This window comes from Ailuropoda melanoleuca, chromosome 17, assembly GCF_002007445.2.
Source record: "Ailuropoda melanoleuca isolate Jingjing chromosome 17, ASM200744v2, whole genome shotgun sequence".
NCBI classification, from domain to species: Eukaryota; Metazoa; Chordata; class Mammalia; order Carnivora; family Ursidae; genus Ailuropoda; species Ailuropoda melanoleuca.
This window is the reverse complement of record NC_048234.1, coordinates 18,202,495-18,223,823: the sequence shown is the minus strand read 5'-3', so window position 1 is coordinate 18,223,823 and position 21,329 is coordinate 18,202,495. Positions and strand designations below refer to the sequence as shown.

The following is a 21,329-nucleotide window of genomic DNA, read 5'->3' as shown; positions in this document are numbered from 1 at the left end:
CCCCCTGCTTGTGTTCCCTCTCTCGCTGGCTGTCTCTCTCTCTCTAATAAATAAATAAAATCTTAAAAAAAAAAAAGGTTTACTGCTCACTATTTCCTGTTGCCTTCATATTTTCCATCCTGAGGTCATGGTTGTGATTCATTTTTTGACTGGAATAATTCTCTAGTATTTTCCTCAGATGGGATGCACCGGTCAATATTTAATCTCCATCCTTCCTTGTTATCCAAAATATCTTTTTTTAACCTTGTCAGATACATTATATATTAGATGCTTGCCTTGTGGCTCATTCCTCAGCAATGTTAACGATAATCCACATATTTTTTCATCCCACTGTAACAAATGAGAAGTTGGATGCTGATGGCAAAATCATTATTTTTTCATTGTCGTAACTTCTGTCTAGAAAGTTTGGGAGATTTTTCTCTGTGGGTTTCGCAATTTGGAAATTCTCCCAGTTGTATGTCTTTTCTCACCAGAATTGATGCGTTCTTTCAATCTGCAATTCAGGTTTTCCTTTAACTCAGAAAAAAATTTTTTAATGCATAATTAGTGTCTTTGCTCCCAGTTCTGTTTCTGGATCTCTAATTATTCCCATTAGGTTTTCTCTTATTTTCCCTCCTAATTTCTCTCTCTTAATCTTTTTTCTTTGCAGTTTGAAGATAGTCCATCTCTATAATATTCCAGGCCACTGTTTAAGGATAACCCATGATGATTCTCTCCTTCATATGACCCAGGGAAATCTTGAAAAGCCATATTTACTTTAACCCCGAGTTGGTGTGTGCATGGGTGACTTTTTTCAAATTTCCTTGAGGGCCAAGTTTCATGCTAGCTGCGTTCTGTCTTCTCTAACAGCTCTGTTTTGATGTGGGAATTGTATTTGTTGTCTTTAATCCTTTTCCCCATCTCCTTAGGGGTGACATTATCTCTTTACTTGTTTATTTATTGGTGTGCTAATGAGGACTTTCTGGTTGGGGATCTTATTCGATATGGGGGTCCTGGCAAGGTGGAGGCTGCTGCTTTTCTGCCCCGAACCCAACAGCGGGCCTGCAGGCTGATCCTCTAATCTCAAACAAGTGTAGGAAGAAGTTTCTTTCCCTCACCCTCACCACGGTAGAAGGAATGTGTCCCAGTTATCCAGTCCATCCACCGCTCCACGAGGGGCACTGAGGATGGGCACAACCTTGCTGAGCGGTGTCGACCTTCCCTCTGGAGGTTCTGAGTTCTCCGCAAGCCAGCCTTTCCTGAGGATCTGCAGGCTTCACACTCCTAGCTGGGACATCGCCAAGCGCCAGCCCCCAGGGCAAATCCCCACCCCAGCTCTCTCATTCACACATTGCCTGCCTCCTGTCAGCTGAGCTGGTCCTCCATTCCTCCGCTCAGGGCGCAAGCACATTGAATGGGGAGTGGAGGCAAGGGTTATGGTCCAAGCTGTCGTTTCCCATAACTGGGTCCACACAAAATCAGCAGCAGAATTAATAGAACTGTGTTTACAAAGACAATGAGTGCAAATCTGTCTTTCCTATTAGCTGACTCCTGAGATTCCTTTATTAAGGTTCCTTTTGGCTCAAAATTTTTCCCTTTAAAATGTAAAGAAAGGGGGCGTCTGGGTGGCTCAGTGGATTGAGCATCTGCCTTGGGCTCAGGTCATGATCCCAGGGTCCTGACTGAGATCAAGCCCAGGAGTTGGGCTCCCTGCTCAGCGGGGAGCCTGCTTCTGCCTCTGCCTCTCCCCCTGCTCCTGCTCTCTCTCCCTCTCTCAAATAAATAAATAAAATCTTTAAAAAAAATAAAGAAAACGTAAAGAAAAAAGGTGAGGGAAAACTTAGGAGAATAGTTATGCTTTACTAGAAATTTACATATTGGGGTCAATATATTTGATCGGCTCCTGGCTCAAGGACCTGGTATATTAACGGGAAGTAAGGGGTCAAGGGCAGTTTAACTCTAGGTAAGGAGGGTATGAGAATGTGGTCTGACTGTGGCCATGAAGCAAAGTAACGTTTAAGAAAAAGTGGGCTAATGGATGAGGATAAAGTTCACTTCCTTTGTAATTTGGAGTAGAGCCTAAATCACTTTCAATAAAAACAGATTAAATCTTTTTTTTTTCACTTAAAAAATGTCCATGGTAGGAAATCTTGAAAGCAGAGTCAAATTTACGACAATTCAGGACATAAACTTTCTCAACTTTCTCAGACTTTGGGTAGTGGTGTCCTTAAGACACATCACCAAAGTTGTGCATCCCAATATGTGGGATGATTTCTGCTTTTGCAAGGAATGAGCATTTTAACAAAAGATCCACTAGAGAAAGGAAGAACCAAAGAATTAAAATGTGTGTCAAGAGCTCTCTGCTACCCACAATGAGCGGTGCTTCTGGAAGGCAGTAAACACCAGAACACGGCCAGAGGCTCTCATCAGCAAGAAAAATCAGGAAACTGAGTGAGTGGTTCAAGGAACCACAGGAAGCAGTAAAGGACATCAGAAAGCATAAATAGGTGGATAAACGGAAGTGAACATCAACTCTTTTAAACCACAGCAAAAATACTGTCTTGCAAAAAAAATAATGTAAAACACAGGACAACAAGGGTGGGAGAGGAAATCAAATGTTTTAAAGTTTTTACGTGTTTTGAGAAGTGTGACAAATTAGCATGCCGTAAATCAAGGATGCATAATTTTAACCTAAGGGTAACTGATAATAATAGAAGGAGGTGTAACTATAAAGTTGATAAAGGAGATTAAGAGCCCCAAACAAAGACAATGAAGCTGCCCATAACAGGAGAATAAACAAGTGTGGCGTACTCACGCCGTAAGGGACTACACAGCAAAGACAAGGAATGAACTTCTCTGCACACCCAACAGCATGAATGAAGGTTTAAAACGCCTGATGGATGAAAACAGCTCAACTGAATCGACCTGCTATTTATTCTGGAATAGATAAAACAGCAGAGTGAACTTTTTAAATTCTAGATGAATGACATAATTAGAAAACAAGTCTGTCTTTCTGACGATTCAGAGCTGGAGACACCTGATTTTCAGTCAGAAAGAAGTGAAGGAATTATTCCTTCCTCCCCAAAACACATGCCTGCCGCACACCAAACTCTCCCAACGCTTGCAACTAACTCCTGAGGAGAAATCAAAGGTGATTTGGGACCCTACACGCTTTGAACAGGCAGTGCCCATAGGTACTTACTGGAAGACTAGTCTTTAGTAAATAATATCAACTCTTCACGTAGTGACATGTGAGCAGTCTCTGCCACTCTTTTCCCCGACAAGGGGATACTGTCAGAACTCTACGCAATTGCTGCTCTTAGTTCCTTAGTCCTTTTCAAAATCACGCAGCCCCTCCCAATGGAGCCCGCTCCGTCTCAGCAGTCCTGAACCCTGGGTCCTTCCAGTTCTCTACCCCCTATCTCCCATCACATCCTGTTCTTGAATAAACTCATTCACACTTCAGAATAAACATCATTTTGGCTCATCACTCACCTCTCTCAGCTGCGTGTGCAGAAGAGGCATTGGCAAAAGAAAGAAATCTCTAATAGATTTTTTTCTTATTATTGAGATACAATTCATATACCAGAAAACTCCCCCTTTTAAAGTATACAATTCAGGGGAGTTTTGTACATTTACAAATTTATAAAACCATTACCAATATCCACTTACAGAATCTTCCTATCACTCCAAAAGAAACCCAAGACACCATGTCCCATTCCTACCCCTCTCCAGCCCTGGGCAAACCCAAACTTTGTTTCTATGGATTTGCCTATTCTGGACATTTCATACAAAATAAATCATATAGTATGTGGCTTTCTGTGTTTATCCTCTTTCACTTAGCATAATGTTTTCAAGATTCATCCATGTTGTGTCATGTGTTGGTGCTTCATTACTTTTTATGGCCAATATTTCATTGTATACCCCTTTTGTTTGTGGTATACAATGAAATACTGGCCATCAAAAGTAATACTATACCACATAGTCGATGGTCACTGGGGTTATTCCCACCTGGGGTTATTAGTGGGGAATACTGCTATGATGATTTGTGTGCACCTGTTGTGCCTGGACATAGGTTTTCAATTCTCTTGGGTAGATTCCTGGGAGTGGTCGTATGGTAACTCTGTGTTTACCTTTCAAATAAACTGCCAAACTATTTTTCCACAGTGGTCGCATCATTTTACATCCCTATCACCAATGCGCAAGCATTCACATTTCTCCACATCCTCAACAACCACTGTTACTGTCTTTTAATGATATCTTGTGGTTTGGATTTGCATTTCCTTGACGGCTAATGATTTTGATCATCTTTTCACATTGGTCATTGGTATATCTTCTTCGAAGAAATGTCTTTGATTTTGACCTTTGACCAGATCTTTTGGACATTTCTAAATAGAGTTGTCTTTTCGTTTAGCTGAAAGAGCTCTGTCTATACTCTGTGCAAAAATTTCTTATGCGATACATGACTTGCAAACGTTTTTCTCATTTTGTGGATTGCCTTTTTACTTTCTTGGGAGTGTCTTTTGAATTACCAAGGTTTTAAATTTTGAGGAAGTCTGACTTATCTATTTTCTTGTGCCTGTCTTATCTATTGCTTGTGCTTTTGAGAAACCATGATCTAACTCAAGGCTTTTAAGAAGCCTTATCTAAGAAACCATTGCCTCACCCAAAGTCACAAAAATGCATAACCATAGTTTCGTCTAAGAGTTTTATAATTGTAGCCCCCACATTTAGGAGTATCATCCATTTTGAATTAATTTTTGTACATGGTGTGAGGTAGGGGTCAACATCACTTTTTTTTTTTAAATGATTTTATTTATTTATGTGACAGAGAGACAGCCAGCGAGAGAGGGAACACAGCAGGGGAGTGGGAGAGGAAGAAGCAGGCTCCCAGTAGAGGAGCCTGATGTGGGACTCGATCCCGGACTGCCGGGATCACACCCTGAGCCGAAGGCAGACGCTTAACGACTGCGCTACCCGGGCGCCCCAACATCGCTTTTTAAACCTGTGGATACCCAGCTGGCTCAGTACCATTGAATGGGCCTGGCACCATTGAATGTCAGATGTCAATTGGCAATAAATAGTTTTATTTCGTGATTCTCAGTCTATTCTATTGGTCAATATAGTTATCCTTATGCCAATATCATACGGTTTTGATATCTATGGCTTTGTACCGAGTTTTAAATTCAAGGGTGAGACCTCCAACTTCATTCTTCTTTTCAAGATTGTTTTGGCTATTTGGAGTCCCTTGCATTTCCATATGCATTTTGGGATCAACTTGCCATTTGGATTTTGATAAGAACTATATTGAATCTGTAGATCAATTTGGGGAGCACTGCCGTCTTAGCAATATCAAGACTTCCAATCCATGAGCATGGATGTCTTTCTCTTTATGTATGTCTTCCGTAATTTCTTCCCGCAACATTTCATAGGTTCCAGTGTATGTGTCTTACACCTCTTTTGTTCAAGTTATTCCAAGGTATTTTATTCTTTTTGATGCTATTTTAAATGGAACTTACATTTCAGTCTTCATTTCATTTTTGTATTATTCATTGCTAGTATATAGAAATAAAATAAATTTCTGTATATCTATCTTATATCTTTGTTGAAACTGTGTACTAGCTCTACTAGCTTTTTTCATGGATTCCTTACGAGATCATGTTCTCTGCAAACAGAAATAGTTTTACTTCTTCCTTTTTATTCTGGATACTTTTAACTCTTTTTTTTTCCTTGCCTAGTAGCACTCACTCTAACCTGTACTACAGCCTTGAATGAAAGTGATGAGAGTAGACATCCTTATCTTATTCTTGATCCTAAGGAAAGATTTCTATTACATTCCATTAAGTGTGATGTTAGACATGGGATTTTTGTAGATGTCTTTTTTCATGTGAGGAGGTCTCTTTCTATTCTTAGTTTGTTTTTTATTATGAAAGCACAGTGGATTTTTTTTTCAAATGTTTTTTCTGTGTCTATTGAGGTAACCATGTGGTTTTTGTTCTTTATTCCATTAATATGGCATATTACATTGATTGCTTTTTATCTGTTGAACCAACCTTATATTTCTAGGATAAATCTTATCTGGTCATGGTGTGTAACAATTTTTCTATGTTACTGGATTAGATTTGCTAATATTTTGTTGAGGATCTTTGCATTTGTATTCACACTGCTGAAATTTTATAAACTTCTTGTGTCTTTCGCTCCATGACTTTCCTCCTAAATGAGATAAATTCTTAGGCAGAGCATAGCAAAGACAAACATATGCCACATAAGTCAATGGAGTTTTCAATATCAAAATTGTAGTCTGTCCGTGAAGGTATATATAGGTCATTTCCACAGATTATTTACTACCCAATTCTCATCTATGAAGTTCTATTTCAACATAAGATCCTTCAGTGGATTTCTTTTCCCCACATAGAAAATTTACCTGCTAAGGTTTATCTGCATGACTGTATTGATTTGAAGTACACTTAACCTATGGTATTCTTTCCCAGGAGGAAAGAGAAAGACACATCTTTATGCTGCACATTTCAAAAAAGATTTTTGTTTTGATATTTTGTGGGTTTTTGCTGTTGTTGCTTTTTAATGCACAAAAGACAAAATCAACAGAATACCATCTATACAAAAGTCTTTAGAGAAATAAAACTGAGTGAAAATGCTAGGGCACCTTTCTGGGGTGTTTGTATTTTAAAGCTCTCACACTTTAGGACCATAGGCCACACCCAAGTCAAGACTAGACAGAAAATGAGAAACCTAACGATTTGCATTTAAACTAGGATTTTACTAAAATTATTTTATAGTAACTGGGAACACTTAATCTGAGTCGTCATCATTAATAAGACCACTGAAGAATGGGAAGAACAAAAACAACTTGATAATTTAGAAGATGATCCTGAACCATTTTTTCCAAAGCACACGAAGGTAAATAATACTAATGATAAATCAGATTAGCCGTGAACACTATTTTATTGTTTATATTCCCTATGATATTGCGAGTGCTTTGAGGGCAGTAGAGTGTATCCTATTGCTAGGTGTTCAAAATGTCCCAGGGAAGTACAAGTGCACATCAGGGACCACCAAAGGTTTTTAATGAATGGATAGCTCATTGAGTCAATGCAGCTAACCAAGAATAAGTACTGCATGGCTTTCCGTAGTTTGGGACAACTGTCTTTGGAAAATTAATGGCTCTTTCTTAGTCAATCTGTTGGTCTATTTTACTGTAAGTTTCTGAAAGGAAGCTCTGCTTCCATTTTCCAAATCTGAACACAAAATAGTAGTCTTCTCATAGTTACTAACTGGTAACTAGAAGCTATCCTGAAATAAAGTTATCCAAAACACGGAAAGTTTTATTAGCCTTTGATCAAGATGCATACCTCTAGGTACAGATGAAATATTTATAATTATATTAGACTCAATTGCTTCAGGCAATAAACTTCATCACTGAATTTCAACTTTAATTTTTATAGCCTGAGAGAGAGGCTTTTGCCTATACCATTCGTTAGTCGAAACATTAACATCTTCGATACCGTGCTATTGCCCTCTATATATTAACTTGTAGGAAAATAAAAATTTGTATGATAAAATATATTATTCTCCTTTTTTATTAAAATGATTCCCTTTATGTAAGGCACTTTAGTTATTAAATCAATTTCCATAATCTATGGCATATCTTTTTACAGATAATAAATTCAAAGCTAAATTGTCTTTAAAAATATTTGTCGGTGGGGCGCCTGGGTAGCGCAGTCGGTAAGCGTCTGCCTTTGGCTCAGGGCATGATCCCGGCGTTATGGGATCGAGCCCCACATCAGGCTCCTCCACTGGAAGCCTGCTTCTTCCTCTCCCACTCCCCCTGCTTGTGTTCCCTCTCTCACTGGCTGTCTCTGTCAAATAAATAAATAAAATCTTAAAAAAATAAATAAATAAAAATATTTGTCACGGCGCCTGGGTGGCTCAGTCGTTAAGCGGCTGCCTTTGGCTCAGGCCGTGGTCCTGGTGTTCTGGGATCGAGCCCCACATCAGGCTCCTCCGCTGGGAGCCTGCTTCTTCCTCTCCCACTCCCCCTGCTTGTGCTCCCTCTCTCACTGGCTGTCTCTATCTCTCTCAAATAAATAAATAAATAAAATCTTTAAAAAAAAATTTGTCAATTTCACACGTCCTGATGGCAACTTTTCTACCTTGTGTCACAGACACTTCTGAACGTGCCTCATCGCTCCTGTCAGAGGCTGGAGTCACTGAGGGCAGGAAGTTGTGCGTGCTGTGTTCCTTTTGTTCCTTGACCCCATCTGTCCTCGTGGCTGGGAAATGAGTGCACACAGACACCTGCTCCGGCAATGAAGGAGGGATGACCCTGCTGGGGGCAGACAGGGCCACCCCTCCACTCACAGACTGCACCCGTGTGGAAGTCGCGCTCTGAGGCTTGATCAATTCCTCACTCTGTTCGAACCGAGGATAGTAACTATCTGTGGGTCAGAGAGGGGAGCTCAATATCAGATAAAAAGGGAGCAAATTCTTTTCCTCTTGGATGTTAAAAACAATTATACTATTCAGATGACAGCCAAGGATGGGGTTCCATCCCTCTGTGCTGTGAAACTCAAGGTGGGCTTTGAAGTGTTAGGAACTTCATAACCTCTTCTAGCTTAAACGTATACCGTTATGCTCACGGGTGAAAATCAGAGGGGAAGCTTATTGCTTTCTATTGTTTTCCCAGTTCCTGGAGTTTTCTATACTATGCCACTGTTTTAAATAGAATAAAAAAATCTACTGGGTGTTTTATGTAAGTGATGAATCACTAAATTCTATACCTGAAATTAATATTGCACTGTATGTTATCCAACTAGAATTCAAATAAAAACCTTAAAAAATAGAACAAAAAATCTAATATCACAAAAACATGAATGTCCGGAAACGCCTAGAAAACACATCCAAAGTCACACATTAGAGCCTGAGATAGTCCCCTTCCTCTGCAATGGGCTGCAATAGCTAGAAACCTCTCCCAGTGCTCAAGGGAAACAACTGCTCTCGTTTGTATTTCTGCGCTAACTGCTGGATGAGTATTGTGCACGTGCGGAGGGGACTGGAACAGTGAGCCACACCAAAGCCTTTCTGCCAACACATCCTGGAGGCCGATTCTTTAACCACTTTAAGGCGTGATTAGAAAGCAGGATCACGGCTTCAGCCCGAAGTTGCTATTAATTATATGATGCTAAAACTATATGTTCACAACAAAGAACTCCAGCACCCTCCTTCACTGGTTTAACCTGCGCCTGTAAGTGCGCATGACCGACATGGCGCTTCCGGTTACCCTGTACCATCTAAAGGATGCGCATCTGTTTTTAACCATTTACAAGGGCACGCTAGGGTTTGTCACATTTCCTCTGAAAAATAAGAACTCATAATTTTATTGCCCATCATCTTTTAGAACAATGTGGTCATTTTAATAGTTACTGTGCTTCTCATCATATTTTGAATGTCCGCTCATGGGCTGTCTCTAACTATCCAAAGTTTGTAGGATGTTATATATGTGGGGGGGGGGGTGGAAGAAATGATCAAAGAATCAGTGTATAAATGGCTGCAAAGGTAATAAAGATCCCATGAATCATCTAGGACCAAACAGAGCCAGGTGGGTGTCACGTCCCAGAGCAGGGCTAATATGCAATACCACACGAGAGGATTTCTCCCAAATAACTTTAAATGTCCACAGCATGTACGATTTACATATAAATGATCAAAAAGAAAAGTTACCTTTCAAAATTCATTTTTATTTCAATTTAATTCTTGGAGACAAGGGGAAAAAATAAAGGCATAAATAATTTGATGCCTAAGTATGATTTTACTCTGCTACGCTCATGGAGAATAACTCACAGCCCATAAAGTGTGTGGGGGGGGTCTTCAGGCCCTGACCTTCCAAGAGTAGCTGGGAGCATTGAACCCATCTCAAAGCAGGGCCCAGCCTACCGCCCAACACGTATTCACTTGCTAAAAGAAAATTAAGTCTTTTCTCTTCTTGTAAATGTACATCTATATTTATCATTGAATGATTTTTGCATTTGACCCCTGATTAATATATAATTTGTGAATGTGATACCTGCTTTGATTTCACCTTTCCTCAATTGTGAGAAAAATACCAGTTTCACTCTGCTTGATTGCCAAGTGAGAGGGCAAGTGTGGAGGCAGTGCTCAGGGAGCACCCTGGCTCACCTAGCAGTCAGCCCTTGCTCCTGATTTCAGGCAGACCGAGACAAAAAAAGAGCGGCTTCTACCTTGATTGTCACTCACTAGGAAACCATGAATATGACAATAAGCTTCTTTCAGCATGAAGAACGCTTCCTGTGTTTGCAACCTAACACTCCTGATCCATGTCATGGGGGTGGGGGGGGCGACGCTCTCTCTGCCACTTACCTAAAATTGTCCCCAACGTAAGGGATTTGACAGCATTGAATTCTGTCCCTGACGACAGGATGACTTGTCTCCTTGCATTCTGGTTAACCTATTAAATATTCCACGAGAAGCAAACATCAAAATGGCGGGCAATTTTGATGATAAGAGAATGGGAATCAGAGGGAGACCACGAAAAACACTAACGAAGAGCCATACCTCCGAGATATCCCAGAGGGTAAAGGAGAAAACCGTTTCATAATAATTTTTATAATTCCTCAGATTTCACACCACCCCATGGCCTATTCTCTTCCCGCTATTTGTCTTCATGGTTTAAGGATCTATAATTGGTACAATCCACAAAGAGATGCAATAAGCTATTTCAAACCTTTAAGCTTTTACTTATTTCAAATAGAAATTAGTAACACAAGCACTAAAAGGTATTATTTGCCCAGATTCAATATATAAAGGTTATTCTCCAAAACCCAGTGACAATGAATAATTTAAACGCTGATGCTTTTAAAAAATGTATTTCCACTTTAAGCAAAATCTTGCTTTTCTCCTTGTGTTTACATTTCTGCAGCCTTTGCTTTTTTTGTAGTCAGATGGGAATAGGTTCCCATCGGAATATCTCCAGTAATCGCTGGGAGAAACTAGACAACATTCCCCTACCGATGAGGACAGCTTGGCATTTTAAGTGGTCAGATATTAATAAGAACCTTGTCAGCTTGCTAAACAAATAAACAACGTTGCTAAATAAAACACCTTGACTATGTTTTCTGTCCCCAGGCCTTCATGGGGAGACTGTGCCGAATGTGTTTCTCTTTTACTAGCATTTATCACCAAAGTCTTGCTGGAGGTCGTGCACTGAGTGCCACAAGTTTGGTTACTGTTGTTGTTGTGAATCTACCCCTTACCTCTACAGAGACCAGAGCCGCGTCTCTGTGAATCTTCACCTGGTGAAGCTGCCCATCGGCAAGGTTTTTAAAACCAAAGTTAAAAACATCAGGTTCCTGGTGCCTGTCCAGCTTATACCTGATCTGCAAACTTCCTAAAGGAGAGAGAAAATGACATTTTTAACTAAAATGGAATTTTATAGAAAAAATGTCAATGCAGGTTCTAAAGCACATTTTGTTTTTATGTATTTCATATAATTTCAATTTATTGAGCACTTGCTTAAGGACACCAATAGTCCCTATTCTTGGAAGAGTGATCATTTGTGTGCTGTTCCGGGGCCGAATTCAAAATCCAATTATGCTATTTTAAAAGTCAAGACCAAATGGTCTTTTTCCAAGTTCTTCCATTTTCCTTAGCTAAAGGAAAAAGTTAAGTTAAGCATATGAGAACTCAGAGCTAGGCTCGAAGTTAATTATTCATGTGGTATTCATAGTATTAAATGGTAAAACCTCAAGCAATATTGCATTAACATTCAGTTTCTATAAGCATCACTTCTTTTAATGTGACTCATTTTAATGCATTTTAATGTATTGCTGACATTTGCATAATGAATTTTTTTTTTGCACAACCAGAATTTTTTCCCTAATGTTTCTGCCATAATCAAGAAACAGAGGAAAGACCAATGATTTGTTACAATTTCGAAATCTCCTGATGTCCTTCAAGATACGCCCACTATCCCATGACTCCCTTATTGCCTGTAATAGATCCTCCAGCAGGTAAGTCTCTGCCCTTCCTCTCTGTAAAGAAGGTTATAGCCCGGTCTAATTCTCCATCGGGAACAGTCTTGGAAAGATTTGGTGGCCATGGGTTGGGTAGCTCTCATCCCACTTTTCTTTGTATGTAGATATGACATGATGAGTAAAGAACAATCCTATTCATCTGATGCGTAGGAATATTGGATTTTAGAGAGTCTAATATACTTCTTCACTTTGCTTAGAAGGAGGAGGAAATATTTTCCATGTACAAAATAAGATACTTGTTTCAAAGTGAATCGCAAAACTAATTTATTCGTGCATAGAAGGAAAGACTTCCCAGAATAGCAAGAAGGCTAGCTGCACATCAAATACCTAAAGTGATCAAATTGCCATGGGAGAAATGCATCTTAAATGTAATCATGGAAATGTTAACGTTGGTGATAAACACTTGAGGTGATCATGAAAAAGAAACCACCCCTGATAGAATGAGAAATGGAAGCCATGCAATTGTGTTTCCTTTTTGTAGTTTAACACCTAGAGGGCCCCTCTCATTGTGGTTCTCACTTTCTAATTCAGTCCCCTTGTTCTTACAGTGTCGACACTCACCATTGGGGGCGAGGATAACGGACAGGTACTCCTCGTAGAAGGAGCTCACATAGAGGAGTAAGCTGGGCGTCCCCGTGGTCCGGAAGCTCAGTGTGGCCATTTCGCCGGCCAGCGTCAGATCCTCATGAAATAAAGCTGCAAAGGAGCTGGAGTTCTTACTGAAGGTGTAATTGGAATGTTCTTGAAAGTTGTAGATAACTGACGAGCCAGTTCCAAAATAGGCAGAAATCTCTGGAATGACACTCATTTTTGTTATGTTAGCGCTACGTCAATGCAAGGCTCTTCTCTACGTGTATTTACACAATATCTCTAACCCTCAAATATCTCAAGAGAGAAAACAAGAATGTTATGCTTTGCTGTTTTTTTTTAAATATTAAAATACTGCAGATTAAACAAATAATAAAGTATGGATAAAAAGATAACTTATCCCCACGCATAGTCCCATGATGTAGAACTGGGCAACAATATTTTATTATTGCCCACAAGATGCTTCATCTCAGATTTACATAGCATTAAATGCCGAGTGTAAACATATACATAGAGTTACTGTTCTTTTCAGTGTTTCATCGATGATACTGGTTCCAACAGAAGTCGGCAAGAGCGTCTCAAGAATAGAATCACAAAGGGACAAATTGGAGACCGGAACAACTCTACGTTAGCCAATCACAGAGAACTGCCTTATCCTTTCTTTGCAGGGTCAAATGTCAGAAACGGAAGGCAAACAGCCAAATGAGGTGCCTCCCTCTCCCCGTCCTGCTCGCGGGCCACACTCACCGCTCTCGCAGAAAGGCCCGTCGTACGCAGAGAAGGCACAGTCGCAAGCGATGCCCCTGGGTCTCTCTCTACATCTCCCTCCGTTGCGACACAAGTGTCCGTAGCTGCTGCAGTGTCCTGGGCAGCCTGGCTCCACGCCTGGCGTCATTGTGGCCCTTTCTTCCAGGTCCAGGGCCAGCCCATTCAACCGCAGCGACCGAATGCAGCCCAGGAAGCCTCTCTGCCTGGTGGCCGTCCCACCTGCAAGCGAAACGCCGTGATTGCAAACGTGCTCCCGGCTGTTTTGGCGGCATTTCGACTCCACATCCCACTGAGGCCATACCGATAATGTCAAAAAAGTGTCCCGTCGAAAGTTTTATGAACACATACAAGTTTGAAAACACAGCTGTGATCACATATTAAGAATCATCAAACGATACTGAATAAACCATTGACAAAAATATTTTTGAAGTTGACCTTGGTAAATATTTATTCTAAAGATACTTCTTCAAGTTATATTTAGAAAGTCTTATACATTTTTACATCAGTTCCTTCATAAAAAAAAGATCCATCTATCCTTTTTAAAGTTTAAGTGTATAAACTGTGGTGTGTACAATAAAGTTAGATAGGTGAAAAGTTTTGCAATATAATATATATTACAAATTTGTAATATACAAGTTTATATGTAGTGTATATATTTATAATAATATACATTATAATTTGTATATGCATTTGTTACATATATTTTGCTACATATTTGTTATACATTTGTTTTATATATATAACAAATCGCATATGTAATATCAACCCTTCCTAGAAGTGCTCCCATTAACAACGTTGTGAAAAGGAAATGAGGAGCCAGCAAAGAAAGAGAAGGCAGAGGGGTGATATTAAAACCTAGGCCCTCAGGCCTGCCTCGCTCCAGTCTGCCGGCTCTGAGGTCAGGTAGGGTGATAACCGAACACTGTGTAGCTCTCTGGATTTTTGTCATGTCTCAAGCGAGCCTAATCTCAAATCTGGGAGTGCAGGGGTCAGCTGGAGTGCTTGCTGAAAACAGAGTTGGGGTTCACTACCAGGGATTCGGACTCAGTGGGCCTGGGGTACATACCCCAGATCAGAATTTTCTGCTAGCTTCCCAAGCTCTAGAAACATTATTTCAGTGGGGAGTCAATATTAGGTAGGTGTTCATGCAAACTTTGTTCCTAGAAATTCTATTAATTGATCCTCAGGATTACAAATCAGAAAATAAAATTGTTTAATTTGATTCAGTTTCATGACTTGACGTGAAGCCTTGAAGTGGAGTTTTATGTGCCATGGGTTGTACACACACACACACACACACACACATCTCCCTGCATAGCACTAGCCCCCAGATGCTGTAGGTGTCCTCTGGCAAAGCATGCTAATCTTGATTTATATCAGTTTTTAATTGCACTGCATTTTTACTTACTCGAATATACCTGAGAAATGACCGAGTAAGAGTTACCTCATTGATGGGCTTGGTTGCCAAATTAGAATAGAGTTGTCTGAAAAGTAATGCAGCAAAACCTATCTCTCCCTTTGAGAAAAGAGAAAAAAATATTAAAGAAATAAGGAAGGAAATGAAAAGGAAGACTTCCACTACCCAGAGCTTTACTCTTTGAAGAACCGGCAGCGAGAATGGAGCCAGGCCGGTTCTGAACCTGACATTTGCAAGGACTGAGCAGCCGACACGGCTGGCGCTGGTCCCGCGGGCACAGCCACGTGAGTCTCCCACGGTCTGTGCTTGAGGGGACACTGGAGAATTCTGCCACAGTCACATGGCAGGTTCTCCAACTTCACTGAGAAGTGAAGAGGGAGTATTGGATGAAAATTGCTAATTGTTTTAGAAATAGTATTGATGAGAAGTAACTAAAACAAACACAAGTCGTCAATGCTATCGAGTGCAAGCCTGGGAATCCGTCCACCAGGGACTGGCTTTCTCTTCTATTTGAGTTTCTAAACTAAGTCACTTGATCTCTCTGAACCTCCATTACCTCACCTGTGAACTGGGAAATCTATGGAAACAATAATCACTGACAACCTTCTACGGAAACCGTATTAACAACAATCTGTGGACGGAGAGGCTGACTCTTGCACGAGCTCCCGGCACATGGTGCGGGCAGAAGCAGCGTGCACCTGCCGCCATCGCTGCTGTACGGTTAGCGTCTTCTCCGGGTCTGCCTCCCGCGGCACAGCTCGGCCAGAACGGCTAGAACGCGACCGCACTCACCCACGAAGAGCTGGCTGTTGAGCTGGAGGCGGGCGTGGCCGTCAGCCGGCGCTGGTTGCGTCTTGCTGGGGAGCTGATCCACTTGAAGGGATGCCTCCTTCACGTTCCTCTCTGCCCTCACGTGATGCCACCGGTTGTCGTTAAAGGGAGTGGGAGACCGCACGGTGACCTCACAACGCCCGTTCCCCACATCAAAGGAAAAGGTCACTTCTGCAGGAGCTGCAAAGACAGATGGGAGAGTAGCTCGGTTCATTCACAAGGGAGGAAATCCAGTCTTGAGAGACAGGAGGGAAGCTGCATGACACGCTCCTTATGAAAGAGGACGGTGACATTCAGGCAGACAAATGTCACTCCGTGCTGGCCAGGAGGGCAAAATAAATCTGTATCCTGGAGGAAGAAAACCAAAGCCATTTTCTGTATTCCTCTCAGAGCATCCTCTCCATCTTGCCAAACCCTAGGGTAGAGATCTTTCCCTACGCAAAGGAAACTAACCTGCGATCTGCCTTTGTTTATATCAGTGAGTTTATTTAAAGGTAGTTTAAATCCTCATATATTTTACTTAAAAAGCCCTACTTGAAATTATGAAGGAAGGAACTGAGTCTTGCATGCGTGCATAAACAATGTGGTGAGTCAATTACATGAAATGATTCTGCAATTTAGTGAGTAGTTAACGGACCCGTTTGGTTTAAAATATCCTGATCGCACACAGCTTTATGGCGGCACAAAATTGGACAGACTGCTGTGTGTCCTGTGAATCACTGTTTCACTCTCTATTAAAAATAAGGATTTAAAATAATAGAACTTTAGGTGCTCCTGGTGGCACAGTTGGTAGAGTGTCCGAGTCTTGGTGTGGGCTCAAGTTGTGATCTCAGCGTCATGAGATCACGCCCTGCACTGGGTTCCACACTTGGTGCAGAGTCTGCTTAAGACTCTCTCTCCCTCTTCCCCCCAACCCTGCTCTTTCTCTCTCAAATAAATAAATCTTCAAAAAAAGAACATAGAACTTTAGTATGTACTCAAGAAATCCAAGTGACAAAGAAAGCATGGCAGCACATTGGGAATTAGGTTCCCAAAGGGGTTATTGCTAAGTATTGAGTGCCTGGTGGCTTTTCCTAGGGGCCGACTCACCGTGCAGCTCTAGCCTGATGAAGTCTGTGATCCCCAGATTCTCTACAAACACCCCAGAAGGAGCTGTTGTCTTAAAAAAGAAAGACACGTCAGCACTGAGCTCTCCACGGAACGTAGGGAAGTGAAGGTATGAAGTCTCGGTATTGAAAGAGGCGGAATTCCAAAATGAATCTGTTTCCAAAAAGAAAAAAAGACAGTGACAACAGCAGTGAAACAGAATAACCACCATATTTTGTTTTTCTAGCATTTTTTTTTACCATTAAATGCATTCATTATCTAGGCAAGCCTTCATTTGGGGGTTCTTCCGAACACACAGCCACGATGAGAATGTGAAAATACTGAGTCTTTCAAGGATTAAGATGAATAAGGTTGCAACTGAGTGGAGAGATAATCACTGGAAATGCCCTGTGTTTTTTAGAAAGCGATATTATTTAGAAATTACCATTGAGTAAAATGACTTTGGGGGGATGTACCGTTAGATGAATTTTAATACATGCGTAGATTTGTACATGGATACAGCTCAGGATAAAGGACAGTTCCATCACCCCCCGCCAAACTCCCTCTTGCTTTTCCCTTATAATCACACCCTCCCCCGCAAGCGCTGCCGACCACGATCTGTAGTTGAGCCTTTTCCAAGCGTCACATAAATGGAGTCATGCAGCAGGTAACCTTTTGAGACTGGCTTGTTTCCCTCAGTGTAACGCCTTTGAGATTCATTCAGGTTGTCACAAGTTATTCCGGCTCTGTAGTATTTCATCATGTGGATGGTGCCACCATTTCTTTGTGCACATTTGAGAGTGTCAGTGTGGTTTCCAGATTTGGTCATTCACAAACAGTTGCTATAAACATTTGTGCCGATCACACGTGTACTTGTGGATGGTGTTCTTTCTTGCTTTCCAACCTGGATGCACTTAATTCCTTCCTTGCATTACTGCACTGGCTAGGACTTCCAGTACAATTGAAGTTATAGAAGAGAAATGGTGAGATTGAATATCCTTATCTTGTTCCCAGTCTTAGGGCGAAAAAATGCAGTTTTTCACCAATGATTATGATGCTAGCTGTTCTGTACATGGACACCTTTTATTAGGAGGAAGAAGTTTCCTTTTATTCACAGTTTGCTAGGAATTTTATTGTGAATGCTATCTCATATAAATTTATTATCATGTTAATTCATAATACGATCATAATAATTCAAACTGTAGTGTTCATATCAACTGATGCAGAAAAAGCACCTGATGTGATTTTTCTTCTTTGAACTGTTAATATGCAGATGACATTGACTGATTTCCAAATACGGTCGACCCCTGAACAACAAGGGGTGAGGGGCACTGACTTCGCACAACTGAAAATCCATGTGTAACTTGTGACCCTCCAAAAACTTAACTACTAGTAGCCTCCTGTTGACTGGACTCCTTACCAATAACATCAAGACATGATTAACACACACTTTGTATGTTATATGTATTATATGCCGTATTCTTATAATGAAGTGTGCTGGAGAAAACAAAATATTATTAAGAAAATCACGAGGAAGAGAAAATACATTTATAGGATTAAACTATATTTATGGAAAAAATCTGCACAGAAGTGGACCTGCACAGTTCAAACCCATGTTATTCCAGGATCAGCAGCACTGAATCAGCCTTGTATCCTGGGGTAAACCCCAGTTGGCGATAGTATTCTTTTATATATTCCTGGATTTTTTGCTAAGGTTGTTGAAGATTTTTGCATAGTTACCTCTTTTTAAAAATTTTTTTTGCATTTTCTTTGTCTAGTTTGGGGATCGGGGCAATGTTGGCCCTCATAAAATGTTGGAAAGAATTTCCTCTTCTATTTTCTAAAAGAAATTGTGTAAATCTGGTGTTATTTCTTCTTTGGTGGAACTCACCAGAGAAGGCATCTCAGACTGGATTCCATTCCATCGATACTTTTAGGTCTATTCTAGTTGTTTATTTCATCTTGAGAGAGTTTTAGTAGTTATTGGTTTTCAAGGAATTGGTCTGTTTTATCTATGTTGGAAAATTTATAGAGTTGCTTCTAGTATGCCATTATTATACTATTGACGTCTGTAGGGTCTGTACTGATACTCCAGCTTTCATTCCTCATATTGGTAATATTTCTCTTCTCTCTCTCACTCTTGACAGTTTTGCTAGAGATTTATCTATTTTATTGATTTTTAAAAAATGTTTGGTTTTATAGATCTCTGCTTTTAATTGATTTCTCTTATCTTTATTATTTCCTTCCTTCTGCTATTTTGATTATTATTTTTCTTCTTTTTCTAATTACTTATGGTAAAAGTTTGAATTAGAGATCTTTTTCTTTCATAATACAAGCTTTTAATGCTATTAATATGCCTTTAAGCACTGCCGTAACTCCTCCTACCATTTTTGATATGTTGTATTTTCCTTTTCATTCAGATCAATATATTTTATAATGTCTGTTGAGACCTTCTTGACTCATTTATTATTTAGCAGTTTGGTGTTTAATTTCTAAGTGTTTGGAGACTTTCTCACTCTGTTTGTTCGTTTCTAGTTTAATTCATTTATGTCAGAGAATGTATTTTGTATGATTTTTTGATATGTGCTCAAGTTTGTTTTGTGGCACAGAATATGGTGTATCCATGTGCATCTGAAAAGAATGTGTATTTTACTGGTGGTAGGGTGTTCCATAAATGTCAATTAAATTCTGTTGGTGTGTGGTGACATTCAGGTTTTATGTACATTTTACTTGTTTTCCCTCTATTAGTTCCAAAGGTTAATGAGAGAGGATTATTGGATTCTCTAATTATAATTATGAATTTGTCTACTTCCCCTTTCCATCCTGTCAGATGTTGCTTTATGAATTTGAAGCTCAGTTATTAGCATACACATTTAAGATTCTCATGTCTTCTTAATCACTTTTTCTATCTATTAATTTTCTATACTTTCAAGCAAAAACTTTAATACAGAAACTCCAGCTTTCTTTTAATTAGTGTTTGTGTAGTATATTTTTTCCTGTTCCTCTTTTTAAACTTAGGATGTCATTATATTTGAAGTGAGTTTCTTGTACACAGTACATAGTTGAGTCATAACGATCTGTCCTTTAATTGGTTTGTTTAGACCAATCATATTAAATACAAATATTGACAAGTTGAATTTAGTTCTATCGTTTTGTTATTTTTTCCTGTTTGTTATACTTTTTCTTTCTTCTGTTTCCCTTTTTCTATCTCCTTTTGGGTTAAACATTTTTTAGTATTCTATTTTTATTTGTCTATAACAGTAGCTTGATTGATTATTTTAGGAATGACAATAGATGTACTTACCTTTTCAGAGTCTGCTCAGAATCTACATTAACCACTTGGACTCATATGTCAAAACCTCACCAACAATTCTATCATTTTATCGAGTCTCCTTTATTTGTTGCTGCTAAACGTATTTCACCTGTACAAATTAAAAACCCTATGAAATAATGTTGTATTTTTTGCTTTCGACCCACACCTATGTTTAAAATAACTCAACAGGAGAACAGTCTATTATATGTACCCTGATATTTACCATTTCTAATGCTGATTTTCTACCCCTGATGTCCCAAATTTCCTTCTGACATCATTTCCCTTCTGTCTGAATCTTCCTTTAGAAAGTCTTTTAAAGTATCTTCTGGTGAGGAATGCTTTTATCTTTCCTTCATCTGAGAATTTCTTGATTTTACCTTCATCCCTGAAGGAGATTTTTGCTGAATATAGAATTCCAGACTGATCATTCTTTACTTTTAGCACTTGAGAGATGTTTTGCCACTTCCTTCTGGCTTCCATGTTTCTAATGAGAAAGTCATTGCCATTTGAGTAGGTGTTCACCTATAGATGATGCATCATTCTTCTCTCCGGCTAATTTCAAAACATCCCTCATTGCCTTTGTTTTCAGCAGGTTGATAATGAGGTGTCTAGAGGTGAATTTTTTAAGTTTATCCTGTTTCAAGTTCATTCAACTTCTCAAGTCTATTTTTTGCCAAACTTGGACATTTTTCAGCCATTTTTTTTTCAATTTTTTTTTCAACACCACACTACTCTGTCTGCTTCTGGATGTTCAATTATATGAATGTTAGAGCTTTTGTTGTTGACTCACAGTTCCCTGAGGCCCTGTTCATTTTTAGATTTTTTTCTTTCTTTTGATCAGATGAGTCATTCCTATCATTAAGGCCATTGACTGTCTCATCTCAGATCCACTATTTGGCCCACCCAGGGCATCTTTTATTTCAGTTCCGTATTTTTCAGTTCTAAAGTTTTCATTTAGCTCTTTATATATCCTATTTCTTTGGTGAAATGTTCTTTTTCTATTGCCTACAAAAGTGTTTATGATTACTTGTTAGCGTTCTTATGTAACAGCTGTTCTAAACTCTTTATCAGTTAATTCTAACCTCTGTGTCATATTTGCATTAGTATCTGTTGATTATATTTTCCTAAGCCAGCTTAGATTTTTCTGGTTCTTTGAGCTAAGTAATTGTGGATCATTTCCTAGATATTTTAAATATTCTACTAATAAATTCTGGGCTTTGTTTAAATGTTGTGGAGCATGTTGATTATATATATATATATATATATATATATATATATA

At 39.5% G+C, this 21,329-nt stretch overlaps 1 protein-coding gene across 1 annotated transcript in view; it reads right to left on the bottom strand.

Moving 5' to 3' along the window:
- Positions 1-21,329, bottom strand: part of LOC100473014 (contactin-associated protein-like 3) — a 205,717-nt gene that overhangs the window by 9,447 nt on the left and 174,941 nt on the right. Inside the window, 6 exon segments of the mRNA XM_034647088.1 lie at positions 10,375-10,462; positions 11,268-11,401; positions 12,609-12,839; positions 13,383-13,622; positions 15,613-15,831; positions 16,741-16,911. Of these exon segments, the coding sequence (XP_034502979.1) occupies positions 10,375-10,462; positions 11,268-11,401; positions 12,609-12,839; positions 13,383-13,622; positions 15,613-15,831; positions 16,741-16,911 (1,083 nt within the window).